This window comes from Ursus arctos, chromosome X (genome assembly GCF_023065955.2).
Source record: "Ursus arctos isolate Adak ecotype North America chromosome X, UrsArc2.0, whole genome shotgun sequence".
Classification (NCBI taxonomy): domain Eukaryota; kingdom Metazoa; phylum Chordata; class Mammalia; order Carnivora; family Ursidae; genus Ursus; species Ursus arctos.
The window spans coordinates 13,219,387-13,233,375 of record NC_079873.1 but is presented as its reverse complement, the minus strand read 5'-3'; the positions used below and the strand labels follow the sequence as shown (position 1 = coordinate 13,233,375).

General features: G+C 39.4%; 1 protein-coding gene across 7 annotated transcripts in view; it reads right to left on the bottom strand.

The window, feature by feature from the left end:
* Positions 1-252: 252 nt before the first annotated feature.
* REPS2 (RALBP1 associated Eps domain containing 2) overlaps positions 253-13,989 on the bottom strand; it is a 215,800-nt gene continuing 202,063 nt past the window's right edge. For all 7 annotated transcript variants that reach the window (XM_057310284.1, XM_057310293.1, XM_026480258.4 and 4 more), the window contains one exon: positions 253-5,788. In XM_057310284.1, the coding sequence (XP_057166267.1) occupies positions 5,720-5,788 (69 nt within the window). In that variant the 3' untranslated portion in view covers positions 253-5,719. The remainder of the gene's footprint in view (positions 5,789-13,989) is intronic.

The window sequence follows — 13,989 nt, the reverse complement described above, 5'->3', positions numbered from 1 at the left end:
GTCAAGTTTTCAATCCAGTGGATCTTTAAAATGCACTATGAGTTAGGCATGATCTCCCAGGACTGCCCAGTGTTTACCACGTACAGATGTTTAAGGGCCTACCTCAGATCACTAGGAGGTAAAAATAATCAAATCTCAGACTTTGATTTAATTGGGAAGACCTCTAACTCTTTTCCATAGCACTTCCATGAAATGCACAAGACCAAATGCAGGCCACAACATATCAACACGAAGACTCCATAAAAGCCAGACTTAGTTATCATACATTTATTTTTAACATAGCACCCCAGTTTCACATCATGTACATTTTCCAAAGTTGGAGATTTTTAACCTACTACTTGAACAGACTTTCCAACAAGTGTGAAAAAGAGGCAGTAAGGTTAGAGTCTACAAGTCACAATCCAAATATAGGTTACCCTATATTTATTTATGTTTAAGATCAATATACATAATGTTCCCAAGGTCTAACAAATGAATAAAACTCTGGCTAAGTAAAATATTAACACAACTTGTTATCACATTATCATGAAAAGACAGAAGGCATCAAATATATACTTTGCTGTTACTCATTTTACTGTTCAATGTACCTGTAGTGAAAAAATATACACTTTTACTCTCAAGGTTAAAATAGACCATCAGCTCACTCTCTCTCCTGGCCCACTGCAATGAAGACTAAAATGGCTCTTCCTGACTCTGGCTTTCTTGAACACCATATTTGTGCTGAAGACAAAAAGAATGGCAGTGCGAAAGAAAAGGGTACACCCCGTTCCCTAGATAGGTACAGGTGAAGTCCTCATACAAGTTGCCTTAAGACAAAAGAAAAACAACAAAACTCAGCCGATCCAATCACCATAGGATGGGGTGCTTGTATCAACTGCACCATTCTGAGGGCAGAGCTCCATGAAGGACCTTTAGGATCCAGTCCTGTTGTCCAACAGAGTACTTAAGCAGGGTGGAACTGGTCCCCGAATTTCCCTAGTGTAGCCCACAAATTCCAATACAAGCCCTCTTGAAAGTCCCTTGTCCTCTGGTCTTCAGAGTCTTAAGCCTGTTTTCTGCAACTTCCCACAGCCATGAACTTAGCTTAGAGCAAGACAGAGGAACTCACAAAACACACACACACACACACACACACACACACACACACACACACACACACACAACATTTTCCAATTGTTAAGAACAGAGCAAGGCTCCTGTAACTAGAACAAGTCCTCTCAGTTGAAACCCTGCCTTTATCATCATGTAGGTTAGCAAATGTAGACAATAACTATCTAAGCCTAAAAGCAACTGTGTACTCAGCATCTCTTGCTCACATTAACAGACTGGCTGTTTCAGGGAACACCTGTAAGGCAACCTCTGAATGCCTATTTTTGAGGAAGGCAGCGGCTCTTAGACTCTGATTGTGCTGCTTTTGAAGTCTGGTCCTCCATGTCTGTTCTTATATTTGCTCTTGGGAGGGTCGCAAAACTAGATGCATTTCTCATTTCAAACAAGCCAAGTGGGGTGGCTCGCAGAGTAAGACTCACATGCAAATAGCCATCAATGACTAAGCTGCTGGCATTGGTGAGCAGTAGCCTTCAGCCTGTGCCGAAAGAGGAGATGCCACCTCAGAATTCCAAAAATCCAAATCCCCACTTCTAATAGGAACTTGAACCACACTAAGTCATGATGCAAAAAAGAACATAACAAACACCCATCACTAATGTGTAAATTGAAGAGATCCTTTGAAATCAGAGTTTTCAAAGAGTACACTTGCGACAGAATAAGCCAGTTGGAAAGAGAAACTAACGTCACTTTTCTTCTATTTATATAACTAGAGGAGAAAAAGACCTTCCTTTTTCTAATTGATATTACATTTTGTTCATACTGTTTAAACCACAACCTACTAAGGTTTACTTGTCAATAATATGGGAAGATCTGGTTGCTATGATATTTGGAATTCTTTTTTTTATACTTCCAAAATCACATCCCTTTGGTGATGTCTAGTCAGGAGGTGTGATTGTAGTTTGTGTTGAACAAATGTCTTTAGCTGTAAGGTGTTATACTGTGAGATCGTTCCAACTACTGCTTAGAAGAAGACATCTGCAAATGCCTGCTTTAATTGCAATTAAAAACATCCATTCCAGATGATTATCTTATTGATCTTCCGAGTGCACATCTAATATTACCATGGTTGAGAGATCATTTAAGAAATAGACAAATTATCATTTATAAAGAGACTATAGAATCAAGTCACATATGAAGAGAAGAATGCTTTATGATAGTTCAGACACTGGTAGGAAATCAAAGAAAAATGCGTGTTTTTGATTACTCCCCCTAAAATATGCTGAAATCGAACATTTGCAACCCACATAACTAAAGATATATCGAAGAAAACTATAACTTACTACATATTGAGTTCATTTCCATCGCAGTAGTCTATTTTAAAAACAAACTCCCATAAGGAATACAGGAATGGAATCCATTCAAAGCAACAGCTGTCAAAAGTTCTGCCAAGAAACTCAGAGTAATTTATTGCATCATGAAAGGTGAGGTGTTCAGAAGAACAAATAGTTCAATCATATTCTTCCCTTCAGATTTTATTTTTTGCTTCAATCCAAGAAAAATATCTAGATCTAAAACTCACTGAAACATGTTTTCATAATTGAAGACTTACTAAGTAAATAAAATTCAACATGGTAAATAGAAGAAACCCTTCTAATCTATTTTTAGTATTGCTAGAGGCTAGAGGACTTGACTTAGAATCTGTAAGATCAGCTAGCATTCCAACTCTGCCACTAGTTATCTTTCTACAGATTCTTGGGCTAGAAAATGTAGTTTCTGATGGCCTTGGTTTCCCCACAAGCAAACTGCAGGAGACAGGTACAAGTCCTCTCAGCTCTGACATCCTATTCTCCAAGGACAGTAAAATGGGCACAGCTTCCTACTAAGTCTCCCCTCCCAATCAGGCCCAAAACACTTCTCTAATATTTATAAAGCAGTTAGCTCTTTCCAACTAAAGCAAGTGCAAGTATCTGCCTTGATTACAACACGCACCTCCAGTCCAGATATCTACCTCTTGGTTGTACTTCATGTCTGCTGGACAGGGAGGTGGCAAAAGCAATACACCACTTACAGGAGACAACGAGGTACCCCATTAGCCCACTATCAATTCCTACTCTGCTTTCATCCTTGGGAACATCGGACCCCTCTGGAGGAAGACCACTTAACAACAAGCTTATTAAACCCCCATGGATGGGGGCAACATCCACATTCTGTCCATTGAATTCCAAAAAGCAGGTCTAATTTTGGAGATGTTTTATAGAAGAGGTATAATGGTGATTTCAATAGCCTTCCTATAAATAACACTGAAGGCTCACAGAAACATTAACAGGAGTTATAATCCCAAATTAAAAGTGCACATTCTGAGAAAACAGAGACATGGAAGAAGAGCACTAGTCAGGTAATAATAATAGTGCGTATTTGTGTTTTTTTTAAATCCACTTCTAAGCAACTAATACACTGTGTCACTGTTAAGTGCAGTCAAGAAAGCTGGGTATAGACATTGATGTGTGCTTTAATGCAATGCTCATCGTAAAATATCAGTGAGACTATGCAACTCATGGGACCTTAATTGTCCAATGTGAGTTTCTTCCTTTAGTGAAAACCAAGCCAACTAAACAAAACCCCAACCTCCTAATTTGTCTCATTCTGGCACTGACTTGATGGGGGAAAAACATATCAATATTTTTTAAATGTATACTAAAGACTAATATTCCTGAGTTCGTATGCCTCCTTACTGGACATGCAGTGCTATCTCGAGGGAGCGCATGGGTACTGGAAGATGAGGAGATGGAGTGCACACACTGGTCTTTCCCGGGCGGAATGTAACAAAAACTAAGCATGCTGTGGAATGTCTACAGCAAGGACACTGTTGATAAAAATAACTTTAGTCCCTAGATCTCAGGACACAGGAAAAGAGGTTACCTCAAAAATCTGCATCGCCCATTCATAATCTTAGGAAGGGTTTAAAATGACTCCAACCCCCTCCCAGAGGGACAGAAAAGGCAACCAAAAGGGAAGGAAAGGGGGAATAGAAAAATAGTTTAAGTTCTGGGATTTTCAAAATCAAATCAATTCAAAATCTTTTAATATGCACAGAATCGAATCAACAATTTGTTTTTCTTTGGGAAAACATCATCTGCTTGAGCCTTTCTCTTTTGCCATTAAGCTATTGATAAAGCTTGCAAATAAAATACGGAAGCATTAAATAAATACCTCCTTATTCTAAAAGCTGTCAACTCTACTGAAACAGAAGGCTTAATCCCACACTGCAAACCTACCCTAAACCACCTCAAAAAGGACCCCAGGCATACCACACACCTCTACTCTAAAAATGGGTAAATTAGCAAAATGCGTAAGAGTGAGCATTCCTTATAATCAGTCTCTCAAAGTGATGTGAAAGCGGGCGTGCCCTGATCCCTGTGGGGGTCAGTCAGGTCCCAGTTTCAACTTGAGCTTTCAGGAGGAGCGGGTGATCAAAATTTCCATAGGATACTGGCTTCTGCAATTTGAGCTCATGGTTTTACATCACATACACTGGAGTCAGTTGGGTTCTGCTGGACGGTACATAAACCAATCACTTCCCAAGGGTACACTTCACAGAGAACAAACACTTGTATATCCAGAGTGAAGACTGGTTTTCTTTCATCATTCCTTCACCTCAAAATACAACCACAATCCAAGTTAAAATAACAAAGACAAAAATAACTACCAGAGTTGTTGGATTTCTGGTAACAACCATTTCCCCTTCTTCTCCAGGGTGAATACCTGGGTTCAAGCAACAAATATTTATCAGTCCAAACAGTCTCTTCAGCCTTTCACATCTGATGTGTGCTTTCCAAATTCATGCACTTACAGACATGTTATCCCATGCAGGATAAAAGTAGAGATCTGGCAACTATTTATTTAATTTGATCAGGTGAGGCGGTTAAAGCAGATTGCTCTTGCCCAAAAATTTACACGAAAGGACTGAGTTCTGTGAGTTGATGGCCTAGCTGGGCCAAGTTAAATAGATCACTGACAAAACTTCCACTTTACAGAGGAGCAAAGACCCAATAAATCTCTGCCATTCAACAGAAAACAATAGTTACGTATTATTTATAGCTAGATACAATGTCAAAATGGCACTAGAGAAGCAATTTTTGGCATATGGTGGCGGAGGGCACAGCGCCTGTCTAAATCTGATGCTCTTGTTTTAGTTTTCTCTTTTATTATCATCATGCCAAAGACTATCTAGTTGGAATCCCAATTATTCAGGAAACCAACCTACTGTATTTGATATACATACAAAAATAAAACAAGCATCCTGAAGGTACTAGGTTATGAGGTTTTATACAAATCATAAATTCTTTAAATAAATAATGCTCTAACTTGTTTTTAATTGCTAGAAGATTGGTTTTTGGTAAGGAGAAACACCTAACAACTTGAGGAAGTCCTTAAGAATGGGAGATAAATTCCATTGAAGTTACAATTTCAAGTGTGATAATCAGTTGTATTTTTCCCACCAGAGTAAAACATACAAGCGAAGTACAAGAGAGAAGGAAATATGGATTATATTCCGCTGCTTGCAGCTTTTCACACAGTCTTGGACATCTATGACAAGTAGTTGGGTTGAAACATTCAAAGGAAAGATCTTGGCAGAAAAAGTCACCCACTGTTACTTGAATCTTGGGGGTTACAATACAGTGACTGGACGAAGTTGTTCCAATTGGTTTTCCAATGCAATCCGTTCTTGATGAACCTCCTGATTTGTACAAAACAGAGAGAAGAAAACAAAAAAGCAAAGGGGTCATTTCCTGGGTTCATCCCTACTTCATCAGATATTAAAAAGAAACTTGTAAGCGGACCCACAAACACTGAAGTACCACATGACTCTAGGACTGGCAGAGTAGAAGGCATCATATTCTACAACTGGTGACTAGACAGAGGCGGCTTCACCATTTGTCATCTCACAGCTCCTCTCTGAAGACGAGGAAATGAAACTCACTGACGCCATCCCTGCTTCAATCTCACTGGCAGTTTTAACAGGATCGGTGGTTGGCAGAAGTCAATGTTAAAAATCAAAAGACAGAGACTGGGAGAGAACACAAAAGCAAAAGCAGAATGCTAATACTGAGAGGTGAGCCAGCAGGACTCAATTTCTAGTTGCGATCTCTCATTTCTAGTCCAGCACCACACCTGGGTGGGTCTGAGGGATGAGCAAGTGCACTGGCCATCCCTCTGCCAAAATCTCATCTTGGCTCCTGCACAAAATACAGCTGAAGGTGTGACTGCATGGCTAAAAACAGGGAGAAAGAAAAACAGGACCAGCCGTCTGCTATTTGGGAATTCAAACTTTTGGCCCTAAAACAGATTTATTGGCAGGAAGAGAGGGGGACATTTAAAGACATTTGTAAGTAGAATCAGTTAAGATGGGAAAGAAGTCTGTAGAAAGGCTCAATTCTGAGATGCCCCGGAAGAATCAACATGCTAACAGTACAAACAGAATTCAACAAGCGTTTTTTCACTACCCTCCTCCTATCCAGCCGTCCAAGAGTCTTTTTTAAAAAAAGATTTTATTTATTTGACAGAGAGAGACAGCGAGAAAGGGAACACAAGCAAGGGGAGTATGAGAGGGAGAAGCAGGCTTCCCGCCAAGCAGGGAGCCTGATGCAGGGCTCGATCCCAGGGCCCTGGGATCATGATCTGAGCCGAAGGCAGATGCTTAACGGCTGAGCCACCCAGGCGCCCCTCCAAGAGTCTTTGATTAACTGTCTACTACGGCCAGATTCTGTCCTAAGTGTGACGGTATCTGCAAAGAACAAGATGGATCAGACCAATGCCCTCATAGGCTTTATACTCAAATGGCTAGACAAAGACAATAAAGAACAAGATACTTTCAAAAGGAAATAAATAAGATGAGGTAATATAGGAATCTGGAAGACAGGTGGAGCACCTGGTCAGGCAAGGCTTCTCAGAGGTGATGCTATCTGAGCAGAGACTTGATTACAACCTTGTTCCCATATGAAGACATGGGGAAGGATATTCAGGGAGACAAAATGGCAACTACAAAGGCCCGAAGGGAAGGAACAAGCTTGGTGTGTTTGATACCAGAAAGGCCTGTGTGACGAGAGGAGAGGGAGCCAGGAAGACACTGGCAGGAGCTGAAGTCTGAGAGTTAGGCATGGACCTTGTGGACAGAGTCAGGAGTGTGGACACCATTCACAGTACAGGGGAACAGAACTGTGGGTTCTGAATCAGGGAATGATGTGGCTTAATTTAGAATTCAAAATGTTCACTCTGGCTACCATGAAGAGAGTGGATTGTAGAGCAGAGCAAGAGTGCAGGCAAGGAGGAATTGCAAGGTTATTGCATGGACCCAGGTGAGAAATGAAAATGGCTTTGATCAGGGTAGCAGCCATAAAGATGGAGAGAACTGGATGAATTCTGGATATATTTTGAATTTAGAACTGATAGGACTTGCTGATAAAGTTCATGTAGGAAAGAAGGAAGGAGATTTGGGATCAAGCAAGTAGGTGGTTAGTAAGTGGTACTGAGAACAAGATTAGATAAGAAATAGGCATTTCAAAGGGATGGTTGGGAATGAAGTCTCTGAGGTGTGTATTAGATATATTAAGAGAAAATGCTGAGTAAGCAGTTGTAATTTTATGTCCAAAGATCAGAGGTAAGAGAAGTAGGGTGGGGTTGAGACATAGATTTAGGATCACCAGGCTATGGATGATCTTCAAAGCTCTGAGACTGTGTATCATCTAGCAAAAGAATATAGACAGAAGTTGCAGGTAAAAGATGGAACCGAACATACACAGCATACTCATTCCCTACTAGAATGCCACTAAAACAATGAAAAAAAAGTTTTTTTAAGTCACAAACATACAAGAACAAGAAAAACAAAAGGGAAGGAGTAATACCAATACAATTTGCAAGCAGGAAAGCAAACTGATGAATGGTAAATGACTCAGCAAATCCAAGCAAAATAAATGTGGGCATTCTACCAGTTGTTCCATTGCTACATGGTGGGGTCTGTCCGTGAAGTGACCCAAATACCCCTTTATTCAAGGGTCCTGCATCTGTAAACTGACTTAGTCTTGGCATTGATTGAGAGGCTGTGACTTTTGAAGCTCTGTTTTCATGATTCTTTAGACTTCTTTTCACTCGAGCTAGAACATTTTCACTCATACAGATCAAGTATAGAAAACTAAACCTAAGCTAAGCATAGCGACAAAACAACCTGATTTTACACAGAAGAGTCCCTGAAAGACTCAAGCTGGCAGCGCCAGATACCCACGTAAGTGGAAGAGGGGAGGAGGACGGCTACAGTAAGTGTTGGTTTAAAGTCTGCTTCAGAAGCAATTAGCTCCCCAGCTTCTGCCTGCTACCAGGGCAGAATACTGAAGATTTATTCCTTGAAAAGGTAAAACACAGGGCCTCTTGATTAGCAGTACAGAGATGCAGTTGAGGACAAGATACTGGACTGGAACTAAGGAGAGCAAATGAATATCCTAGATACTGAGACCCACAGCCCTCTTTCTCCAGTGAACCAGGTCCTTCCTCCATGTAGGAGACCAAAAAAAATCTCTCTGGAAATTCTATCAGATTAAAAAGAAAGCACCAAGATACTGCCTTGGGAGGATCCCCAACTATACAGCCCAACCAGACTGTTGAAGACTGAAGTTCAAAGTCGACAAGCCCCACAACATGCTATACACTTCTAGTCAACATTTGCATCCTCTTCCTAAATATAAGCAAAGGACCATCAGATATTGAAGGAAAGCATCTAATAAGAAATACATAACAGTAAAATAGAAAAGTATTCAGGAAGAAGAAAAATACTACCATTAATAAAAGATATTACAACAATGAAATAAGAATAGGATACCTTTAAAAAGAAACAATCAGAGAACAAAAAATGAACTCTTGGTTATTAAACAACAGTTTGAAAACTTAAAATTAAGAAAGTCTCCAGAAATGGACAAAAATACAAAAGTAAAGAAGAGAAAGGACAGAAAACAGAAGAGAAAATATTAAAGAATCAGAGAACCAACAAGCTAAGAGTTCCAATGTCTGAAAAGTATCAGCAAGCAAGAACAGAGAAAATGAGCAGGGGAGGGAGGGGGAAGAAACATGGAGAAAATACAACTATAACAAAAACCAAGAAAATCCTCAGAACTGAAGAATATGGGTTTCCAAATTAAAAAGGCTTACCAAGAAGAGAGAACAGTATATGAAAATGATCTACACCAAAGCAAACAGGGGAGAAAAACAAGAAATAAAACACAAAACAAAAACAAGTTCACATATAAAGATTCATAAAACAGAATGAAGTTTGACATTTTAAAAAATAATCTTTTTTATTATATGGTAAGAGTGACATTTTTTTAGTGTACAGTTCTACAAATTTCAATACATGTATATGTTTGTGTAACTGCCACCACAAAGAAGATACATTACAGTTCCAACAACCAAAAAGCTCCCTGGTACAACTCACTGATCTACAAAACTTCACCTTCATGCACCACCCCTGGCAACTACCGGTCTGTTTCCCAGCACTATAGTTTCGTCTTTTCAAGAATGTCAAATAAAAGGGATCAAATAGTATAAAACCTTTCGACCCTGGCTTGCCTCACTCAGCGTAACGTCTTTGAGCTTCATCCAAGTTGTGTGTTCACTACTTTTACTGCTGAGTGCTATTTCATTGTGTGAATGTACCACACTTGACCTATTCATCCTTTGAAGTACACCTGGGCTGTTTCCAGGTTTGGGCCATCACGTAAAACTGTTATGAACATTCATGTACAGATTTTTGAGTGAACACAAGTTTTCACTTCACTGGTGGATACCCAGGAGTAGGACTGCTGGGTCACATGGTCAGTGTATATACAACTTCCTAAGAAACTGCCAAATGATTTTTCAGAGTGGGGTACCATTTTGCATTCCTATCAGTGCATGAGAGTCCCAGTTGCCAGCACTTGGTGGTGTCATTATTTTCTGCCTTAGCAATTCTAATGTGTGTTTAGTGGCACACAATCATAGTTTTAATTTGCATTTCCCTATGGCTAATGATGCTGAGTATCTTCTCATGTATTCATTTGCCATCCTTATATCCTCTTCGGTGAAGTGTCTGTTCAAGTCTTTCGCCCATTTTTAAGCGGAGTTTTTGGAGTTTTGAGAGTCCTTGAGTTTGAGGAGTTCTTTATATAATCTGGATACAAGTCCTTTGTCAAATATGTGGGTTGCAAATATTTTCTCCCAGTCTGTAGCTTGTCTCTTAATTCTCCTGACAGTATTTTAGGCAGAGCAAAAGTTTTTAATTTTGATGAAGTACAATTTAATTTTTCTGTTCTAGGTTATGCTTTTGGCATCATTTCTAACATTAGGACATGCAGATTTTTTTCCTATCTTTTCTTCCATAAGTTTTATACCTTTATGTTTTATGTTTGCATCTATGAACCACTTCAAGTTAATCTTTGTATAAGGACTGAGGTTTCCATCGAGGTTCTTTTTTTTTTTCCCCCACATGTGGAGGACCCATTGTTAGGAAACAATTGCTGAAAAGACTATCCCCTTTCTCAATGAATTGATGTTGCACCTAAATCAAAAATGGAATGGTTATATTCATGTAGTCTACTTCACAACCCTCTATCTTGCTCCACTGACCTATGCATCAATCCCTCCCCCAAATCCATACTGTCTTGATTACTGAGGCCTGATACTAGAGTGATTCGTCCAACTTTGTTCTTCTTTCCCAAATTTGTTTTAGCTATTCAAGTTCCTTGGCCCTTACATAAAAATTATCAGAGTAGCTGATCTATACCTATAAAAAGTCCTGCTGGCACTGTGATTGGCATTGTAGCTAATCTATAGATCACTTTAGAGAAAAATAACATAACTACTATGTTAAATCTTCCAATCCACAAAAAGTGAATGTGTCTCTCCATTTATTTAGGTCTTGGATTTCTTTTAGTAGCACTTCATAGTTTTCAATATTCACAGCCTATGTGTTTTGATGAATTTATACCTAAGTTTTTCATTTGGAGGAGGGTGGCAAGATATTGTGCATGGCAGTGTTTTTCATATTTCTGTTGCGAATTGTTCACTGTTTACATAAAAGAATATGATTGGTTTTTGTGTGTTGATCTTGTATTCTGTAACCTTCATAAACTCAATTAGACAATGAAAATTTAAAAACCAATTCAATTTGCAATAGTGTCACAAAAAATTAGGAATAAATTTAACAAAACACATGGAATATGTGTACACTCTGAACTGCTAATAGAAATTTCACAAGATATAAATAATTAGAAAGATGTACTCTACTAGCAGATTGGGAGACTCAACACTGTTTAGATTTTGATCCTCCTTAAACTGATCTATAGATTCAAACAAATCCAATCATAGTCCTAGCAGGCTATTTTGTAGCAAATGACACATTGATTCAAAATTTATATGAAACAAAGGGCCCAGGATATCCAAAGGAATCTTGAAAAAGAAGAACACGTTGAACAATATATACTACCTGATTTTCTTACTATAAAGTAAGATTGTGTGGTACTGGTGTAAGAATCAACAAACAGATTAATGGAACAGAGTAAGAACTCAGGAGCACCTGGGTGGCTTAGTCGGTTAAGCATCTGACTCTTGATTTTGGCTCAGGTCATGATTTTGGGGTTGTGAGATTGAGCCCCATGTCCAGGCCTGTGCTCTCTGTGGAGTCTGCTTGAGATTCTCTCTCTCCCTCTGCCCCTCCCTCACTGGCATGCTCTCTCTCTCTCTCTCTCTCAAAAAAAAAAAAAAAAAAGAATAAGAACCCAGAAATAAATCTATACTTAATATGGTCACTAGACTTTTGACAAGGGGACCAAAGTAATCCAAGAAGGAAAAGAAACTCTTTTCAACAAACGGTGCTAGATTAGATACTGATATGAGAAAAAAATAAACCTTGACCCTAATCTCAAACCATATGCAAAACTTAATTCAAGGTGGATCACAGACATTGGTGCAGCCACTATGGAAACCACTACGAAAGTTCATCAAAAAAATGAAAAAATTACCAGGAGTGACATCAGCATCATGGCTGTGTAAGACATCCCTTGTCCATGTCTGCCTGCCAACAACAACAATGCCAAAAAAAAAAAAAAATCTGGCTTTCATTCCTGGGCAAAGTGCCTTTGTGGGAGCTGTGGGATCCAGCACCATACATACACTAAGAGATCCAGGAGGAGTCTCACCCAGCATGTATTAGGGTAATAGGCACACAGGCCTCAGTCCCAGCTTGGAACCCTGCACTGTCCTCTGAACCAGCTCTAGACCCTCTTAGTCACCATTTGGGAGTCTATGGAAAACATGTTTTAGACAATCACCCATGGATGACAGAGACTTGGTGGAAGTCTTAAATTTCCAGCACAGAAGTTCTAGCACAATGCTAGAGCCAAAAAAAAAAATTAAAATTAAAAAAAATAGTTTGGATGCACTGGAGGGAATAAGAGGAACTGTACAATTTTACTCCCATCACCCTCCTCCACAAGGTAGTACAGCTTAGGGCCAAGAGAAATCTTCTCAGCCCATGATTTCTCCCATGGGGGAAACAGGAGTGTGTGAGTACACACCCAGCTTCCCCAGCTGTGTGGGACACTGCCAAAGAGGCTCACATCTCTCTTGCCCTGTCCAGGGTACTAAATTATGAACTGCATGACCAAGAGACAAAAGTAGCTGGAAGAGTGGCAGATAGGACCCTCAAAAGGTATTAAAGGAAACATGGATCCTACTAAATGTGTTGCAGGACTCAATAAGAAGCCTACTCATGAGCTTCTGGGAATCCCCCAACTGCCCACAGGGTACCTACCAGCACACCTCTAACCTTACTCTCTCTCTCACATACACACGTGCATACACACACCCCTATCCTGTACCAGATACCTGTTCACACTCCCTTGGCAGCAAACTTTGGCAGGTGGCTGGTAAGCACATGCAGAAAGGCTGTGCTGGCTCAAATCTGTGGGTCATGGAGAGACCACAAAATTGGCTTTAATGCCACCTTTGGGAAAACAAAAGAGAGGCTGCTAACACTTGGCCTGGTGTTTTGCAGGATCAGGAGAAGGCATATAAGCTTAATAATTCTGCCACAGGAAGGAGCAAGAAATGTCAAGCAGGTACATTCATAAAAGGTCTGAGAAAACCTCAGAATCCCTAGCAGGACTGATGAAACATACTCGTCTCCTGAAGGCAGTTAATTAAGACTGCAGGAAGTGACTGCTACTTCAAATATGAAGACAGCAATGCAAAATTTCAAGGAACATGAAAAATTAAGGAAATATGACACCAACAAAATGTTGCAGTAATGTCCAGTAACCAATCCCAAAGACATGGAGATCTGTGATTTACCTGCTAAAGAATTGAAAATAGCTGTTTTAAGAAAATTCACTGAGCTACAAGAGAACACGAAAAACAAAATCAGGAAAACCACATTACACAAACAAAATAAGAAGTCTAACAAAGAGAGAGAAGTCATAAAAAAGAACCAAAGAGAAATTCTGGAGCTGAAGAATGAATGAAAGGAAAATTACAATCGAGAGCAAAAACATCAAAATGGATCAAACAGAAGAAAGAATCTATAAGACAGAAGACAGAACTTTAAAATTATACAGTCAGAAGAGAACAAAAAAAAGAAGAGTCAAAAAGAGTGAAGAAAGGCTACATTATCTATAGGGTAACATCAAAAGAAATAATATGTGATTTGCTGGACTTCCAGAAGTTGAAAAGAGACAGGGGCAGAAAACTTATTTAAATAAACAATGGCTGAGAACTTCCCAAAACTACAGACAAATATGGATCCAAGTTCATAAAGCTCATAGATTACCAAACTCAACTTAAAGAGCTCCTCTTCAAGATTCATTATAATAAAATTGTCAAAAATCAAAGAGAGACCATCTTAGAAGCAGCAAGAGAAAA